The following is a 19618-nucleotide window of genomic DNA, read 5'->3' as shown; positions in this document are numbered from 1 at the left end:
GGGCTCAGGGCTCAGGGGCTCAGGGCTCAGGGCTCAGGGGCTCAGGGGCTCAGGACTCAGGACTCAGGGGCTCAGGGCTCAGGGGCTCAGGGGCTCAGGGCTCAGGGGCTCAGGACTCAGGGGCTCAGGGGCTCAGGACTCAGGACTCAGGGGCTCAGGGCTCAGGGGCTCAGGGCTCAGGGCTCAGGGGCTCAGGGCTCAGGGCTCAGGGCTCAGGACTCAGGGGCTCAGGGGCTCAGGGGCTCAGGGCTCAGGGCTCAGGGGCTCAGGGGCTCAGGACTCAGGGCTCAGGGTCTCAGGGGCTCAGGGCTCAGGACTCAGGGCTCAGGGACTCAGGGGCTCAGGGCTCAGGACTCAGGGGCTCAGGGGCTCAGGACTCAGGGGCTCAGGGCTCAGGACTCAGGGCTCAGGGCTCAGGGGCTCAGGACTTAGGGGCTCAGGGGCTCAGGACTCATGGGCTCAGGGGCTCAGGGCTCAGGGGCTCAGGGCTCAGGGCTCAGGGCTCAGGGACTCAGGGGCTCAGGACTTAGGGGCTCAGGGCTCAGGGGCTCAGGGGCTCAGGGCTCAGGGCTCAGGGCTCAGGACTCAGGGGCTCAGGGGCTCAGGGGCTCAGGGCTCAGGGGCTCAGGGCTCAGGGCTCAGGGTTCAGGGCTCAGGACTTAGGGGCTCAGGGGCTCAGGACTCAGGGGCTCAGGGGCTCAGGGGCTCAGGACTTAGGGGCTCAGGGCTCAGGGCTCAGGGCTCAGGGCTCAGGGCTCAGGGCTCAGGACTCAGGACTCAGGGGCTCAGGGCTCAGGGGCTCAGGGGCTCAGGGCTCAGGGGCTCAGGACTCAGGACTCAGGGGCTCAGGGCTCAGGGCTCAGGACTCAGGGGCTCAGGGGCTCAGGGGCTCAGGGCTCAGGGGCTCAGGGCTCAGGGCTCAGGGTTCAGGGCTCAGGACTTAGGGGCTCAGGGGCTCAGGACTCAGGGGCTCAGGGCTCAGGGCTCAGGGCTCAGGACTCAGGGGCTCAGGGGCTCAGGGGCTCAGGGCTCAGGGGCTCAGGGCTCAGGGCTCAGGGGCTCAGGGGCTCAGGACTCAGGACTCAGGGGCTCAGGGCTCAGGGGCTCAGGGGCTCAGGGCTCAGGGGCTCAGGACTCAGGGGCTCAGGGGCTCAGGACTCAGGACTCAGGGGCTCAGGGCTCAGGGGCTCAGGGCTCAGGGCTCAGGGGCTCAGGGCTCAGGGCTCAGGGCTCAGGACTCAGGGGCTCAGGGGCTCAGGGGCTCAGGGCTCAGGGCTCAGGGGCTCAGGGGCTCAGGACTCAGGGCTCAGGGTCTCAGGGGCTCAGGGCTCAGGACTCAGGGCTCAGGGACTCAGGGGCTCAGGGCTCAGGACTCAGGGGCTCAGGGGCTCAGGACTCAGGGGCTCAGGGCTCAGGACTCAGGGCTCAGGGCTCAGGGGCTCAGGACTTAGGGGCTCAGGGGCTCAGGACTCATGGGCTCAGGGGCTCAGGGCTCAGGGGCTCAGGGCTCAGGGCTCAGGACTCAGGGGCTCAGGGGCTCAGGGCTCAGGGGCTCAGGGCTCAGGGCTCAGGACTCAGGGGCTCAGGGGCTCAGGGGCTCAGAGCTCAGGGGCTCAGGGCTCAGGGCTCAGGGGCTCAGGGGCTCAGGGGCTCAGGGCTCAGGGGCTCAGGGCTCAGGACTCAGGGGCTCAGGGGCTCAGGGGCTCAGGGGCTCAGGGCTCAGGGGCTCAGGGCTCAGGGCTCAGGGGCTCAGAGGCTCAGGACTCAGGACTCAGGACTCAGGGGCTCAGGGCTCAGGGGCTCAGGGGCTCAGGGCTCAGGGGCTCAGGGCTCAGGGGCTCAGGGCTCAGGGCTCAGGACTCAGGGGCTCAGGGGCTCCGGTCTCAGGGGCTCAGGTTTCAGGGCTCAGGGGCTCAGGGGCTCAGGACTCAGGACTCAGGGGCTCAGGGCTCAGGGGCTCAGGGCTCAGGGGCTCAGGACTCAGGGGCTCAGGGGCTCAGGACTCAGGACTCAGGGGCTCAGGCCTCAGGGCTCAGGGGCTCAGGCCTCAGGGGCTCAGGGGCTCAGGACTCAGGGGCTCAGGGGCTCAGGGCTCAGGGGCTCAGGGGCTCAGGGGCTCAGGACTCAGGGGCTCAGGGGCTCAGGGGCTCAGGGCTCAGGGCTCAGGGGCTCAGGGGCTCAGGGGCTCAGGGGCTCAGGACTCAGGGGCTCAGGACTCCGGGGCTCAGGGGCTCAGGGGCTCAGGGCTCAGGGGCTCAGGGGCTCAGGGCTCAGGGCTCAGGGCTCAGGGGCTCAGGGGCTCAGGACTCAGGACTCAGGGGCTCAGGGCTCAGGGGCTCAGGGGCTCAGGGGCTCAGGACTCAGGGGCTCAGGGCTCAGGGCTCAGGGGCTCAGGGGCTCAGGGCTCAGGGCTCAGGGCTCAGGGGCTCAGGACTCAGGACTCAGGGGCTCAGGGCTCAGGGGCTCAGGGGCTCAGGGCTCACGGGCTCAGAGCTCAGGGGCTCAGGGGCTCAGGACTCCGGGCTCAGGGGCTCAGGGGCTCAGGGGCTCAGGGCTCAGGGGCTCAGGGCTCAGGGCTCAGGGCTCAGGGGCTCAGGGCTCAGGGTTCAGGGCTCAGGACTCAGGGGCTCAGGGGCTCAGGACTCAGGACTCAGGGGCTCAGGGGCTCAGGACTCAGGACTCAGGGGCTCAGGGGCTCAGGGGCTCAGGACTCAGGGGCTCAGGGCTCAGGGCTCAGGGCTCAGGGGCTCAGGACTCAGGACTCGGGATCAGGGCTCAGGGCTCAGGGGCTCAGGGCTCAGGACTCAGGGGCTCAGGGCTCAGGGGCTCAGGACTCAGGGTTCAGGGCTCAGGGGCTCAGGACTTAGGGGCTCAGGGGCTCAGGACTCAGGGGCTCAGGGCTCAGGGCTCAGGGCTCAGGGCTCAGGACTCAGGGGCTCAGGGGCTCAGGGGCTCAGGGCTCAGGGGCTCAGGGCTCAGGGCTCAGGGGCTCAGGGGCTCAGGACTCAGGGGCTCAGGGCTCAGGGGCTCAGGGGCTCAGGGCTCAGGGGCTCAGGACTCAGGGGCTCAGGGGCTCAGGACTCAGGACTCAGGGGCTCAGGGCTCAGGGGCTCAGGGGCTCAGGGCTCAGGGGCTCAGGGCTCAGGGCTCAGGGCTCAGGGCTCAGGACTCAGGGGCTCAGGGGCTCAGGGGCTCAGGGGCTCAGGGCTCAGGGCTCAGGGGCTCAGGGGCTCAGGGCTCAGGACTCAGGGGCTCAGGGGCTCAGGACTCAGGGGCTCAGGGCTCAGGACTCAGGGCTCAGGGCTCAGGGGCTCAGGACTTAGGGGCTCAGGGGCTCAGGACTCATGGGCTCAGGGGCTCAGGGCTCAGGGGCTCAGGGCTCTGGGCTCAGGACTCAGGGGCTCAGGGCTCAGGGGCTCAGGGCTCAGGGCTCAGGACTCAGGGGCTCAGGGGCTCAGGGGCTCAGGGGCTCAGGGCTCAGGGGCTCAGGGCTCAGGGCTCAGGGGCTCAGGGGCTCAGGGGCTCAGGGCTCAGGGGCTCTGGGCTCAGGGCTCAGGACTCAGGGGCTCAGGGGCTCAGGGGCTCAGGGGCTCAGGGCTCAGGGGCTCAGGGCTCAGGGCTCAGGGGCTCAGGGGCTCAGGACTCAGGACTCAGGACTCAGGACTCAGGGGCTCAGGGCTCAGGGCTCAGGGGCTCAGGGCTCAGGGGCTCAGGGCTCAGGGCTCAGGGCTCAGGACTCAGGGGCTCAGGGGCTCCGGTCTCAGGGGCTCAGGTTTCAGGGCTCAGGGGCTCAGGGGCTCAGGACTCAGGACTCAGGGGCTCAGGGCTCAGGGGCTCAGGGGCTCATGGCTCAGGGGCTCAGGACTCAGGGGCTCAGGGGCTCAGGACTCAGGACTCAGGGGCTCAGGCCTCAGGGCTCAGGGGCTCAGGACTCAGGACTCAGGGGCTCAGGGCTCAGGGGCTCAGGGGCTCAGGGGCTCAGGACTCAGGGGCTCAGGGGCTCAGGGGCTCAGGGCTCAGGGCTCAGGGCTCCGGACTCAGGGGCTCAGGGGCTCAGGGGCTCAGGGCTCAGGGCTCAGGGGCTCAGGGGCTCAGGGGCTCAGGGGCTCAGGACTCAGGGGCTCAGGACTCCGGGCTCAGGGGCTCAGGGGCTCAGGGCTCAGGGGCTCAGGGGCTCAGGGCTCAGGGCTCAGGGGCTCAGGGGCTCAGGACTCAGGGGCTCAGGACTCCGGGCTCAGGGGCTCAGGGACTCAGGGGCTCAGGGCTCAGGGGCTCAGGGGCTCAGGGGCTCAGGACTCAGGGGCTCAGGGACTCAGGGCTCAGGGGCTCAGGGGCTCAGGGCTCAGGGCTCAGGGCTCAGGGGCTCAGGACTCAGGACTCAGGGGCTCAGGGCTCAGGGGCTCAGGGGCTCAGGGCTCACGGGCTCAGAGCTCAGGGGCTCAGGGGCTCAGGACTCCGGGCTCAGGGGCTCAGGGGCTCAGGGCTCAGGGGCTCAGGGCTCAGGGCTCAGGGGCTCAGGGCTCAGGGTTCAGGGCTCAGGACTCAGGGGCTCAGGGGCTCAGGACTCAGGACTCAGGGGCTCAGGGGCTCAGGACTCAGGACTCAGGGGCTCAGGGGCTCAGGGGCTCAGGACTCAGGGGCTCAGGGGCTCAGGGACTCAGGGCTCAGGGTCTCAGGGGCTCAGGGCTCAGGGCTCAGGGGCTCAGGACTCAGGACTCAGGGGCTCAGGGCTCAGGGGCTCAGGGGCTCAGGGCTCAGGGGCTCAGAGCTCAGGGCTCAGGGGCTCAGGGGCTCAGGGGTTCAGGGGCTCAGGACTCAGGGGCTCAGGGGCTCAGGGCTCAGGGGCTCAGAACTCAGGGGCTCAGGGGCTCAGGACTCCGGGCTCAGGGGTTCAGGGGCTCAGGGGCTCAGGGCTCAGGGGCTCAGGGCTCAGGGGAGGGGAGGCTCCAGCAGGAACCACCTTCTTCCTCCTCTTCTTCCTCCTCCTCATCTTCCTTCTCCTCCTCTTCATCCTCCTCTTCCCTCTTTCCTCCTCCTCTTCCTCCTTCTCTTCCCCCTCCTCTTCCTTCTCTTCCCCCTCCTCTTCCTTCTCATCCTCCTCCTCTTCTCCTTCTTCTCTTCCTTCTCGCCCTCCTCCTCCTCTCCTTTTCTTTGAAGTTTGATTTCTTTTCATCTTTTTTATTTCAGTAGTGATTCAGTATTGATTGGCAGAGCTGTGCGATAATGGGTCTCACTCACCCGCTCCCACCGCCAGAGCTCGGTGTCCCGTTCCCTCCGCTGGAAGCCGCAGTGGTTCTCCCAGGGCCCCAGACCCGGGCTGACTATGGTTTCTGCAACCATGTGCATTTACATGTCTTTCCCCTTTTCCCTGTGGTGCCCTCTCTTCCCAGCATCTCTCTTCTGACCCAGCCTGAAGAGTTCACCCTTTCCTGCCTCACGCTCTGCGTCCTCATTCTCCTCTTTGTCTCTCATCTCTCGTCTCTCTGAACAGATTCTCCATTGACAAGGGGATCGCCGGGCAGGTGGCAAGGACGGGCGAGGTCCTGAACATCCCAGATGCCTACGCCGACCCCCGCTTTAACCGGTCAGGGCTCCCCTCTGCTCTCTTCCCCTCCCCCCTGGCTGAGCCTCTGTGGGGCTACCTGCCCACCGCCGAGCCCCTCTCCTCCTGTCCTCCCCCCCTGGTGCTCCCCACTGAGGCTCAGACTCTCAGTGTCCTGGTGTGTGTCACCCTTGGTGACACCCAGATCTCAGAGGCCAGGACCTTGTAAAGCCAGCTAGGCCTGCCCAGAGCTCGCTCAGAACAAAAAGCAATGTCCAGAAGACACAGGGTGTCACCAAGAGGGAGAAAGAATGAGCCATTAAACAAAGTGCTAGAAGCCGGAGGAAAGGACAGCGTGTGGTGAATGGTGGCTGCTCCCTGCCTAGGGTTGTGTTTCAAAACATCTCCTCTAAATGAGCCAGGCAACCATGTATTTGGTTTTAAAGATATTATTTATTACTGGATAGAGACAGACATTGAGAGGGTAGGTGAGACAGAGAGAGAGACAGGAGATACCTGCAGCCCCGTTCCACCGCTCCTGAACCTTCTCTGCAGGTGGGGACTTGGGGCTTGGACCCAGGTCCTCATGCACTGTAACATGCTCACTCTCCTGGGTGCACCAGCATCCAGCCCCATGTGGTATCTGGGCTCCAGTGGTGGTGTCTGCGGCTGTGTGGCCCACAGAGTCTGCCATCCATCCTCAGCTCAGGGGTCCGGGCGGTGGTCCTTCAGGAGAGCAGGGCCTGGGCCTCTCGGCTTTTGCAGAAGAGAAGAGTGTGGGAGGCCCCGCGGGGTGGCTGGGGACCAGCTCCTAGGAGCATACCTGCCAGCAAGCACGGTGCTCCATCTCCCCTCCAAGGGACTGCACTGACCCATCCAGTTAAAAATCCCTTTATAATGAGGCGAGGGGCTGGAAGGCATCCTGTGAAGTGAGGTCAGCCAGAGAGAGAAGGGTGAGTCTGGGATGCTCTCACTCATGGACAGAAGTGGAGAAGTAAGAACAGAAGGGGAAACCCAAGCAGGACGTGGGCTGGGTTCGGTATCTTGCACCAAAGTAAAGGACTCTGGGCTGGGGGAGGCTTTCAGCTCCTGGTGCTGATGGTGGAGGAGGCCTTGGGCTGCAAGGGTTGGGGGGAGTGTTTTGCAGAAAACCAAGAAATGTTACACAGGGACCAGTGACTGTATTGACTGTGAAGCAGCAGTCCCCCAACAAAAACCTGAAAGATGAAACAAGCTCCTGCAGATGGAGCATCTGCTGAGAGCGAGGCCAGGCCCTGGTCGCCGGGCACCCCAGGGCAGAGGGTGTCAGGGGCTGTCGGGGGTCCCAGGGAGAGCAGGGCTGCCCCTTCATGCGCCGCCCTGTGCCCGCAGGGAGGTGGACCTGTACACGGGCTACACCACCAGGAACATCCTCTGCATGCCCATTGTCAGCCGAGGCAGCGTGATCGGGGTGGTGCAGATGGTCAACAAGATCAGCGGCAGTGCCTTCTCCAAGACAGACGAGAACAACTTCAAGATGTTCGCCGTCTTCTGTGCCCTCGCCTTACACTGTGCCAACGTACGTGCTCTGTCTTCCTGCTCCTAGGGTTCAGGTGGGGGCTTGCTTGGGGCAGAGGCAGAGAGACACCCAGAGGGGAGCGGGTGATAGAGACGCAGAGAGACACCTGCATCCCTGCTCCACTGCTCCGGAAGTTTTCCCCCTGTACATGGGGAGCTGGGGCTTGAGCCTGGGTCCTTTTGCATGGTAACATGTGCACTCAACCAGGTGTACCACCTGCTGGATCCAGGTTCATTTATTTATGTATATATTTATTTATATACCTTTTAAAATAATTCTTTATTGGGGGATTAATGTTTTACATTGGACAGTAAATACAATAGTTTGTACGTGCATAATATTTACCAGTTTCCCCTATAACAATACAACCCCCACTAGGTCCTCTGTCCTCCTTCTTGGACCTGTATTCTCCCCACCCCCCCACCCCATCCCGGAGTCTTTTACTTTGGTGCGATACGGCAATTCCAGTTCAGGTTCTACTTGTGTTTTCTCTTCTGATCTTGTTTTTCAACTTCTGTCTGAGAGTGAGATCATCCCATATTCATCCTTATGTTTCAAGATAGGCTGTATACGGTGAGGTCACCATTTTTTATAGCTGAGTAGTATTCCATTGTGTATCTAGACCACAACTTGCTCAGCCACTCATCTGTTGTTGGACACCTGGGTTGCTTCTAGGTTTTGGCTGTTACAAATTGTGCTGCCAAGAATATATGTGTACACAGATCTTTTTGGATGGATGTGTTGGGTTCCTTAGGATATATCCCCAGGAAGGGAATTGCAGGGTCATAGGGTAGGTCCATTTCTAGCCTTCTGAGAGTCTCCAGACTGTTCTCCACAGAGGTTGGACCCATTGACATTCCCACCAGCAGTGCAGGAGGCTCCTTTGACCTCACACCCTCTCCAGCATTTGCTGCTGTTACCTTTTCTGATGTATGACATTCTCACAGGAGTGAAGTGATATCTCGTTGTTGTCTTTATTTGCATTTCTCTGACAATCAGAGACTTGGAGCATTTTTTCATGTGTTTCTCAGCCTTTTGGATCTCTTCTGTGGTGAATATTCTGTCCATGTCCTCCCCATTTTTGGATGGGGTTATTTGTTGTCTTGTTGTTGAGTTTGACAAGCTCTTTATATATGTTGGTTATTAAACTCTTGTCTAATGTATGGCATGTAAAGATCTTCTCCCATTCTGTGAGGAGTCTCTTGGTTTGGGTAGTGGTTTCATTTGCTGTGCAGAAGCTTCCTAATTTGATGTAGTCCCATAGGTTTATGTTTGCCTTAGTCCTCTTTGTAATTAGATTTGTTTCATTGAAGATGTCTTTAAAATTTACGTGGAAAAGAGTTCTGCCAATATTTTCCTCTAAGTATCTGATAGTTTGTGGTCTAACATCCAAGTCCTTGATCCACTTGGAATTTACTTTTGTATTTGGTGAAATATAGAGATTCAGTTTCATTCTTCTGCATGTTTTAACCCATTGTTTCCAACACCATTGTTGAAGAAACTCTGCTTTCCCCATTTAATAGTCTGGGCTCCTTTGTCAAAGATTAGATGTCCATAGGTGGGCTTACTTCTGGGCTCTCAATTTGATTCCACTGGTCAGTGTGTCTATTCATCTTCCAGTACCAAGCAGTTTTGATGACAATGGCCCTATAATACAATTTGAGATCTGGGAATGTGATGCCTCTGGTTCTGTTCCTTCTTCTCAAGACTGTTTTGGCAATTCGAGGTCTTTTCTGGTTCCAGATAAACATTTGTAGCATTTGTTCTATTCTCCTAAAAATGTGGTTAGATTCTTGATGATAATAGCATTAAATTTGTATATGGCTCTGGGTAGTATATTCATTTTGATGATGTTAATTCTTTCAACCCATGAACATGGAATATCTTTTCATTTCTTTGTGTATTTTTCTATTTCCTTGCATAATGACTCTTTTTTATTGTTGTTATAGTTATTATTATTATTGATGTCATTGTTATTAGATAGGACAGAGAGAAATGGAGAGAGGAGGGAAGACAGAGAGGTGGAGAGAAAGATAGACACCTGCAGAACTGCTTAACTGCCTGTGAAGTGACCCCCGCCCCTGTAGGTGGGGAGCCTGGGGCTCGAACTGGGATCCTTATGCTGGTCCTTGCGCTTTGCGCCACGTGTGCTTAACCCACTGCGCTACTGCCCGCCTCCCACAAGTCTTTTTCTTCTTTGGTTAGGTTTATTCATAGGTATTTTACTGTTTTTGTTGTTATACTAATATTTTTTTTAACTTTTTAAGTTTTATTTAGTAGAGTCAGAGAAGTTGAGAGAGGAGGGGGAGAGAGAGAGAGGGAGAGAGACCTGCAGACTTGCTTCACTATTCTTGAAGCTTCCTTCCTGCGGGGGAAGCTGGGTGCTTGACCCAGAGTCCTTGCACAAGGTGGTATGTGTATGTGCACCCCAGTAGCGAAAGACAGACACAGGCTGGGGGTGTGGATCCACCTGCCAACACTCATGTCCAGTGGAGAAACCATGACAGAAGCCAGAACTCCCACCTTCTGCTCCCCATAATGATCATAGGTCCACACTCCCAGAGAGATAAAGAACAGGGAAGCTTCTGGGAGTCGGGCGGTGGCGCAGTGGGTTAAGCGCACGTGGCGCAAAGCGCAGGGACCGGAGTAAGGATCCCGGTTCGAGCCCCCGGCTCCCCACCTGCAGGGGAGTCGCTTCACGGGTGGTGAAGCAGGTCTGCAGGTGTCTATCTTTCTCTCCCCTCTCTCTCTGTCTTCCTCTCCTCTCTCCATTTCTGTCTGTCCTATCCAACAACAAAGCAACGTCAACAATGGCAATAATAACCGCAAGGAGGCTGCAACAACTAGGGCAACAAAAAGGGGAAAAAATGGCCTCCAGGAGCGGTGGATTCATGGTGCAGGCACCGAGCCCAGCAATAACCCTGGAGGAAAAAAAAAAAAAAAAAGAACAGGGAAGCTTCCAATGGAGGGGATGGGACAGGGAACTCTGAGGGAGGGGACTGTACAGAACTCTACTCCTGTTATTCCACTGTCTTGCGGATCATTATTAAATCACTAATTATCTCCACCTTTCAGCTGAGACACTCAGACTCCATGTGTTTTGTGTGTGAATGGAAAGGTCCTCTCTCAGTAAGGGTCTTCTGCTTCCTCTTCCATCTGTCCTGTTTCCCTCCACTTTCGTTGTTTTCATTGTCTTTATTTATTTGTTGGATAGAGACAGCCAGAAATTGAGAGGGGAGGCGGAGACAGAGAGGAGAGAGACAGAGACACACCTGTGGCCCTGCTCTACCACTCACAAAGCTTCCCCCCTGCAGGTGGGGGTGGGGTGACCTGTGCACACAACCGGGTGTACCACCACCTGGCCCTCCTCCAGGCTCCCTTCTTCTTCTTCTAGCGTTTGCCCTTCTTCCGTAGCCAGTCAACAGCATCAGGTTGAGCCTGATATCTGCTTGTTGCTGGCTTAGAAAGTGACTGGGTTCCATATGGATTCAGTCGGCTAGGAAGGATCGTCAGTTTCCCCATTGTATGGGTACTCATGGGATGCACCACGAGAAGGTCGGATCCAATGCATCCCTTAAACTTGCCTGATTCCTCTGACTTTATTCTATGCAATGGCTTTGAGCAAGGGAAGCCTTCCTTGGGGAGCATTTCCCTGCATTTTGCTGGATTTACCTGCCTGGTAATATATGAAGGCCCAGCACAGTGTGTAGTGCAGGTGGGAGCCAGACAGCATCATCCTCCAAGGTCACCGATAGTGGCTGGCTTGATTACTGCCTATGAGAACCTATCTACCCATCATCTGTCTGTCTGTCTATCTGTCTGTTTGTCTGTCTATCTATCTATCTATCTATCTATCATCATAATCATCTATCTATCTACCTATTTATATCATCTATCATCTATCTATAATCTGTCATCTGTCTATATCATCTATCATCTATGTATCTATCATTTATCTATTTATCATCTGTCTATCTTTATTTTTTAGCCCATTTTTTCCTACTGTCCTGCCTTCTCTTCCTTTCTAGTTCACCCCTATACCCATTACTGTTGCTGAGTGCCCTTCCTTGTTCAGACCTACATCTCCTACTAGTCCTTCTGAGTTCCTTCATCCCCCCCCCCCTTCTCTCACAGATAACAGAAATAGTGCCTGGCTTCCTCCAGTGACTTTTCAGATTTTCTTCCCTTTTAGTGATGGTATAAAAACAAGATTTCTGCTGACAAACGTTTTGTCCAGGTGGAATGAGGGTTTAAAGCCCTCTGTGCATCTTCCCTTAACATCTCTCTCCCTCTGGGAGTCTGGACCCAGTTTCTTTATGGGGAGCAGAAGGTGGGAGCTCTGGCTTCTGTCGTTGCTTCTCCACTGGACATGGGTGTTGGCAGGTGGATCCACACCCCCAGCCTGTGTCTGTCTGTCCCTAGTGGGGCAGGGCTCTGGGGAGGGGAGGCTCCAGGACACATGGGTGAGGGCGCCTGCCCAGGGAGGTCAGGATGGTGTCATGGCAGCAGCTGCAACTTGGTGGCTGACTATTGGAGCTGAAGGGTTGACAGGCCTGGCATCTCTGGACACAGCTGAAGTACAACTTGTCGAGGTGGCACTGGCTGCATCAATTTGGTTGAGCTCAGCAGACACAGGATCAAATGGTCTGGGGATTTGATCTGGGGCGAGAGAGGCATGAAGGGAACCGAGCAAAGCCCCAGAGGTCCCAGGAGAAATGGGAGAAATGGGACTGGGAGAAATTCTGATTTTATAATGAGGAAGGTTCCTGCTGTCTTCGAGTTTAAAAAGGCATAGATAGTCATAGTTATTTATTTTCCTTTTTTTTGCCCTTGTTTTCTTTTTTATTGTTGTTGTAGTAGTTGTTATTATTGATGTCATCATTATTAGATAAGACAGAGAGAAATCTAGAGAGGAGGGGAAGACAGAGAGGGGGAGAGAAAGACAGACACCTGCAGACCTGCTTCACCGCCTGTGAAGCGACTCCCCTGCAGGTGGGGAGCCGGGGGCTCGAACCAGGATCCTTACTCTGGTCCTTGCGCTTTGCGCCATGTGCGCTTAACCCGCTGCGCTCCCGCCCGACTCCCAGAGAGTCTTATAACCAGGCTACTTGGGAATTTGGTTGACTTTGAAGAGCCCACGGCTAGGGCTGAAGGTACCACAGCAGACCTCACCATAGTACGAGCGGGGCGGCCAGTCTTCTCGGGCAGGTGGTGTGAGTGTCCTCAGCCCAGCCGGTGTCCCCCAGGAGGACGGGGGTTCCGAGAGCTCTGGGCTGAGCTGTGAGCTCCAAGCCTGGGACCTCTCTTGAAGGCGGCTGCTGTCTCCTGCCCACAGATGTACCACAGGATCCGCCACTCTGAGTGCATCTACCGAGTGACCATGGAGAAGCTGTCATACCACAGCATCTGCACGGCCGAGGAGTGGCGGGGCCTCATGCAGTTCAGCCTGCCCATGCGCCTCTGCAAGGAGATCGAGCTGTGAGTCTGCGGCTGGAGGGACAGAGGGACAGAGGGACAGAGGGAGGGAGGGGCCCCTGATGCCCCGGCCCAGCTTGGCGTCAGGGTCCCAGGTGCCCCAGATGGTGTGTGTAGCTGTCAGTCGGCCATGTCCTCCCCCTCATCCAAGGAGCATCTTAAGGTGCTAAAGAGTGTTTTGAAATGTCACGTTTCCCAGCTGGGCCCACATAGCTGTAAGCGCAGAGACCCACACCAGGAGCTGGGTTTGAGCTCTGCTCCCCACCTGCAGGGGGGACACTTCACAAGCAGTGAAGCAGGTCTGCAGGTGCCTCTCTGTCTCTCTCCCTCTCTATCTCCCCTCCTCTTCTCTCAGTTTCTCTCTGTCCTGTCCAATAAAATGGAAAAAAAAAATGGCCTCCAGGAGTAGTGGATTTGTAGTGCCAGCACTGAGCCCCAGTGATAACCCTGGAGGCAAAAAATAAAACAAATAGGGGCCCAGGTGGTAGCGCAGCGGGTTAAGCTCATGTGGCGCAAAGCACAAGGACCGGTGCAAGGATCCTGGTTTGAGCCCCCGGCTCCCCACCTGCAGGGGAGTCGCTTCACAGGCGGTAAAGCAGGTCTGCAGGTGTCTGTCTTTCTCTCCCCCTCTCTGTCTTCCCCTCTTCTCTCCATTTCTCTCTGTCCTGTCCAACAACAACATCAATGGCAACAATCAACAACAACAATAAAGTCAACAACAAGGGCAACAAAATGAAAAAAAAAATGGCCTCCAGGAGCAGTGGGTTCATAGTGCAGGCACTCCAGCAATAACCCTTGAGACAAAAAATAAAATAAAGAAAAATAAAAAATAAAATGTCTTCTTTGATTTTAAAACAATCTGGAGGGGATTAAAACTGGGCATATGTCATACATAATATTTTCTATGATTTTCTCCCTTGGTAATTTCGAACTCATGCAAATAATTGATCTTGTGTTTTATAAGTAAGACACAACCCCGTTTTGGTTGCATTCAAGTCTTTTTGGTGGTTTGGGCTTTGAACAAAACATAGCTGAAGCTGACAAGTGGTGAAGAGTCTGGTGCAAGGCCTATAGCCACGGTGACTGACTGATGGGGGTGTGAGGCGATTTAGTAAGTGTTCTGTTCCCTCTCAGAGATTTACTTAGACGCTTGCCCTGTTACGGGAGAGAGAAAGAGGCCAGGATGCGACAGGCTCTGGGACGTGGTGATGACTGCGCCTGTGACCTGGGGCCTCGGGCAGAGGCTGAGCTGTCCCCAGCAGGCCTGGTCATGAGTGCTTATGTTATAAGAAACGCTTCCATGATATCTTTCCCCCTCTTTTCTAGCCTGTTTTTTTTAACTTTTTATTTTCTTTTTATAATTTTTATTTATAAAAAGGAAACACTGACAAAAACCATAGGATAAGAGGGGCACAACTCCACAGAGTTCCCGCCACCAGAACTCCATATCCCATCCCCTCCCCTGATCGCTTTCCTGTTCTTTATCCCTCTGGGAGTATGGACCCAGGTGGCCACACTATAAATCTCTCTGATTTTTTTTTTTTTTGCTTGCTTCCATGGCATTTTATTTTTCAGCTTAATGGGTGAAAAGTGGGCTTGGGTCCAAACTGGACTGACCACATGGCCCCCACTGACCAGTCCACTCATCACTGTGTGAGCCAAAGAATCCATTCTGGCTCAGAGATGATGCTGGGGGGAAATGAAATAATAGTGTTCCTGAGTTGTTACAGTGTTTCCTCTGATGGCATTGGGTCTTTAATTCCAGGTTCCACTTTGACATCGGTCCTTTCGAGAACATGTGGCCTGGGTTCTTTGTCTACATGATTCACCGGTCCTGTGGGACAGCCTGGTACGAGTGATCTGCTCTCTCCCTCCCTCTCTCCCCGCTGCGCTGGGTGGTGGCCCTGTCTGCCCTGTGCCCTGCCTCTCTCCTGGCAGATGGTCGTGCTTGGTTCAGCCGCCTTCAGATTAGTGCCCCATAGGCACTCGAATGAACAAAACAGTGCAGGGGGCCTGGGTGGAGACTGTGTGTCGGGAGTGGAAGTGTGCTGATTCCAAATCCAGCACCGTCTTAGGGAGCAAATTATTAGTAGTGATTTTTATAATAGTAAGTAGTAAAAGTTAGTACTTATTACGAATATTCTTTTTAAATATAATTTTTTTTAAATTTATTTATTATTGGATAGAGACGGAAATTGAGAGGGGTGGGGAGATAGGGAGAGAGACAGAGAGACACCTGCAGCCCTGCTTCACCACTCTTGAAGGCTTCCCCCCTGCAGGTGGGGACCAGGGGCTTGACCTTGCGTCTTTGCCAACCGTAATATGGGTCCACGTCCTTAGCCCATTTTTTATTTTTTGTAGTGGTGGTGATGGTGAGTTCTTTACGTATACTGCTTATTGGCCTTCTGTCTGATGTACGACATGTAAAGATCTTCTCCCGTGCTGTCCGCAGTCTCTGTTTTGGTGACGTTTCCTTTTGCTGTGAGTTTTTCAGCTTTTCAGTTTGATGCAGTTCCATAGATTTGTTTCTGCTTTTCCTTTCTGGACTTGAGTTGCTGAAGGTATTTTTAAAGCTCCACTAATGCTTTTCTCTACATACTTAATGGTGTCTGGTTTCACATCCAAATCTTGGATCCATCTGGAGTTGACTTTCTTGTGTGAAAGTGAAATGTTCAGTCCAGATACATTCTCCTGCATGTTTCAACCCAGTTTCCCCAATACCGTTTGTTGAAAAGACTCTCGTTTCTCCACTTAATGTTTTTTGGTTCCCTTGTCAATAATTAGATGTCTGTGTGTTTGGGGACTTAATTCTGGTCTCCTAATTCGGTTCTACTGGTCTTTGAGTCTATTTTTGTACTGGTGCCAAGCAGTTTTGACTACAATGGCTCTATAAGATAGCTTGAGGCCTGGAAACACAATGCCTTCTTCTTGTTCTTATAGTTCAAGACTGCTTTGACAATTCTAGGTATTTTCTGGTATCACACAGACTGTTATGACCATCATTTTACCCTATTAAACAAACTTGGTGGGGAATGATATCAAATCTGTCTATGCCTCTGGCTAGGATGACCATTTTGACAATGTTAATCCTTCCAACCCATGAATATGGTATATCTTGGTATGTTTTCTCCTTCTTCCATTCATTCATCCTTCCTTTCTTCCTTCCTTCCTTCCTTCCTTCCTTCCTTCCTTCCTTCCTTCCTCCCTCCCTCCCTCCCTCCCTCCCTCCCTCCCTCCCTCCCTCCTTCCCTCTCTCCCTCCCTCCCTCCCTACCTCCCTTCCTTCCTTCCTTCCTTCCTGTCAGTCAAAGTTCAGGGCGCCAGTATGCCGGGCTAGCTTTGCGGGCAGGAGACAGACGACCAGGGACTCATGGCTGAGTGGAGAGCAGTATTTCTTTATTGACGTGGAACACAGCGCAATCTAAGCTGTCTCTAATCACAATCTTGTCCTTCCCTATCTTTCCTCTCTCCTCTGGTGGAAGAGTCAGGAACCCAGGAAGTATGGAGGATAGGGGGGCAGGGAGAAGGAAGAAGTGTGAACTAGCAAAGACTAAACCAGAATCTCCCGGAGGCAGGGGGAGTGAGACCAAACCAGTGTAACAGAATGACCATGTAAATAGACACAACGTCAAGCAATGTAACAGAAGGGCTCCCAGCAGCAGAACTAGAAGCTTACCAATACCCACCTACCTACTTTCCTTCCTTCCTTCCTTCCTTCCTTCCTTCCTTCCTTCCTTCCTTCCTTCCTTTCTTTCTTTCTTTTTGCCTCCAAGGTTATTGCTGGGGCTCAGTGCCTGCACTATGAATCCACTGCTCCTGGAGGCCACTTTCCCCCTTTATTAGCCTTGGTTGTTGCCCTTGTTGTTGTTATAGCTGTTGTTGTTGTTGTTGTTGGATAGGACAGAGAGAAATGGAGAGAGGAGGGGAAGACAGAGAGGGGAAGAGAAAGACAGACACCTGCAGACCTGCTTCACCGCTTGTGAAGTGACTCCCCTGCAGGTGGGGAGCCGGGGGCTCAAACCGGGATCCTTATGCTGGTCCCTGTGCTATGTGCGCTTAACCCTCCACGCTACTGCCCAGCCCCCCATAAACAGAATATTTTAAAAAGAAAAGAAATCAGGTGTCTCCAGCCTCTGAGCACTGGAGGGAAGAGATGCAGGAGTGGCTCCAGCCTGTGCATGTGGCCTTGGGCCGGCTTCTTGCCGGGTTCTGCCCATCAGGACGGAGGCTTTTGAAGCAGTGGTTCCCGTCTCCTGCATTTGTCTGTCTCCTCACAGCTTTGAGCTGGAGAAGCTCTGCCGGTTCATCATGTCTGTGAAGAAGAACTACCGGCGAGTTCCTTACCACAACTGGAAGCACGCGGTCACGGTGGCCCACTGCATGTACGCCATCTTGCAGAACAACCGTGGGCTCTTCACCGACCTGGAGGTGGGTGTGCGGGGCTCACCCGGGGTGGGTGGGGGACCCGGATGTGGGTGGTGGGTGTGAGGTTCTGGGGCTGTTCCTGGGAGCACCCTGCTGACTCTGCTGACTCGAGAGTCTTCCAAGGCTTGTTTCAAAGTCAGTTAACCATTTTCATTGTTTGTTTTTCTGGAGGCAGTAAACAGCCTTGCTGACTCACAGCTGCACAAAGTATCAGCCCCCCTCCCCCAGGGCTGTTTTATTTACTCAGTCTGGCCAGTGTCACGCTTTCCAAACTGTGAGCCCCATCCTTAATGACTTATCGTCTTTCTAAATGGTGAAGTCGCAATTTATTTTATTTTATTAGTGATTTAGTATTGATTTACAAGATTATGAGATGACAGGGGTACAACCGTGCCCACCACCAGAGTTCTGTGTCCCCGTTCCCTCCATAGACATGGACTGACCATTATTTCTAAAACTATATATTTGCCCATTTTCTCCCCCTATGGTCCTGCCTTCTCTGATTCTAAGTCACACCTACACCTATTGCCGCTTCTGAATTTCCTTCCCTCTTCCCTCTTCCCTCTCCTCTCTCCAGGTCCTGATGGAACTGGGCTTCAGAGCCCTCTGGGCATCTTCCCCTAATATTTCTCCCCCCTCTGGGAGCAGGGACCCAAATTTTTTCTGGGGAGCAGAAGGTGGGAGTTGTGGCTTCTGTCATTGCTTCTCCGCTGGACATGGGTGTTGGCAGGTGGATCCACACCCCCAGCCTGTGTCTGTCTGTCCCTAGTGTCCTGAGTGTCCCTGGAAGTGTATCTCGGGGATCATGGTGCGGCAGCGGCCGCTGGAGAGGAACGTGCACATCTGCGTTGGGTGTGGACAGCCTGGCCGCGGGGGAGTGGGCCCTGGGTGCGACCCCGTTTCCCCTCTCCCCTCCCTGATAGCGCAAGGGGCTGCTGATCGCCTGTCTCTGCCATGACCTGGACCACCGGGGCTTCAGCAACAGCTACCTGCAGAAGTTCGACCACCCGCTGGCCGCCCTGTACTCCACGTCCACCATGGAGCAGCACCACTTCTCCCAGACCGTGTCCATCCTGCAGGTGAGCTCGCAGCTCGGGGGGTCTCTGTGCTGGGTGCCCGCAGCCTGCCGGCCCTCCTGCTCCCAGGCAGGGGCCTTCGGGTACAGCTCACCTCCCCTGTCAGCAAGAAGTGGCACTAAGCACATACAGTACTGAGCACGCATAGTACTAAGTTCACAGAGTCACGAGCACACACGGTACTAAGCGCAAGGATCCAGGTTGGAGCGCCTGGTCCCCACCTGCAGGGGGGAAGCTTCATAAGCAGTGAAGCAGGTCTGCAGGAGTCTCTCTCTCTCTCACTATCTATCTATCTATCTATCTATCTATCTATCTATCTATCTATCTATCTATCTATCATCTCCCCTCCTCTCTCAGGTTCTCTCTGTCTTGTTCAGTAAGATAGAAAAAACTGTCCTCCAGGAGCCATGGATTCATAGAGTGGCATGGAGCCCTGGGGATGACCCTGAAAAATTCCTGGGCACAAAAGGCTCCTCACTCAGTCAGTCACTCAGTCACTCACTTACTCAGTCAGTCAGTCAGTGACTCACTCAGTCACTCACTCACTCAGTCACTCACTCACTCACTCACTCAGTCACTCACTCACTCACTCACTCAGTCACTCAGTCACACACTCAGTCACTCACACTCAGTCACTCACTTAGTCAGTCAGTCAGTCACTCACTCACTCAGTCACTCACTCACTCACTCACTCAGTCACTCAGTCACTCACTCAGTCAGTAACTCAATCACTCAATCATTCAGTCACTCGCTCACTCAGTCACTCACTCACTCAGTCACTCAGTCATTCACTCACTCAGTCACTCACTCACTCAAGTCACTCACTCACTCAGTCACTCACTCACTCAGTCACTCACTCATTCAGTCACTCACTCACTCACTCAGTCAGTCACTCACTAACTCACTCACTCAGTCACTCAGTCACTCAGTCATTAACTCACTCAGTCACTCACTCACTCAGTCACTCACTCAGTCACTCAGTCATTCACTCAGTCAGTCACTCACTCACTCAGTCACTCAATCACTCAGTCACTCACTCACTCACTCAGTCAGTCACTCACTCACTCAGTCAGTCACTCACTCAGTCACTCAGTCACTCACTCACTCACTCAGTCAGTCACTCACTCAGTCACTCACTCACTCAGTCACTCACTCACTCACTCATTCACTCACTCAGTCACTCAGTCATTCACTCACTCAGTCACTCACTCACTCCCTCAGTCACTCAATCACTTAGTCACTCACTCAGTCACTCAGTCACTCACTCACTCACTCATTCAGTCACTCTCTCAGTCCTCAGTCACTCACTCACTCAGTCACTCACTCACTCAGTCACTCAATCACTCAGTCACTCACTCAGTCACTCACTCACTCACTCACTCAGTCACTCACTCACTCACTCACTCAGTCACTCACTCAGTCACTCACTCAGTCACTCACTCACTCAGTCACTCACTCACTCACTCACTCAGTCACTCACTCACTCAGTCACTCAGTCACTCACTCAATCACTCACTCACTCACTCAGTCACTCAGTCACTCA

The 19618-nt window shown here is 54.9% G+C and overlaps 1 protein-coding gene across 3 annotated transcripts in view; it reads left to right on the top strand.

Annotated features, from left to right (window-relative positions):
* LOC103127019 (cAMP and cAMP-inhibited cGMP 3',5'-cyclic phosphodiesterase 10A) overlaps positions 1-19618 on the top strand; it is a 50625-nt gene that overhangs the window by 15733 nt on the left and 15274 nt on the right. For 2 of the 3 annotated variants that reach the window (XM_060184519.1, XM_060184518.1), the window contains exons 7-12: positions 5492-5584; positions 6914-7100; positions 12436-12578; positions 14341-14424; positions 16852-17002; positions 17923-18078. In XM_060184519.1, coding sequence (XP_060040502.1) covers positions 5492-5584; positions 6914-7100; positions 12436-12578; positions 14341-14424; positions 16852-17002; positions 17923-18078 — 814 coding nt within the window. The remainder of the gene's footprint in view (positions 1-5491; positions 5585-6913; positions 7101-12435; positions 12579-14340; positions 14425-16851; positions 17003-17922; positions 18079-19618) is intronic. The other variant, XM_060184520.1, reaches the window with a different exon arrangement.

This window comes from Erinaceus europaeus, unplaced genomic scaffold (genome assembly GCF_950295315.1).
Source record: "Erinaceus europaeus unplaced genomic scaffold, mEriEur2.1 scaffold_511, whole genome shotgun sequence".
In the NCBI taxonomy this organism is placed as follows: Eukaryota; Metazoa; Chordata; class Mammalia; order Eulipotyphla; family Erinaceidae; genus Erinaceus; species Erinaceus europaeus.
Note: the sequence above shows the minus strand (reverse complement) of the source record. Positions and strands in the feature narration are given on the sequence as shown.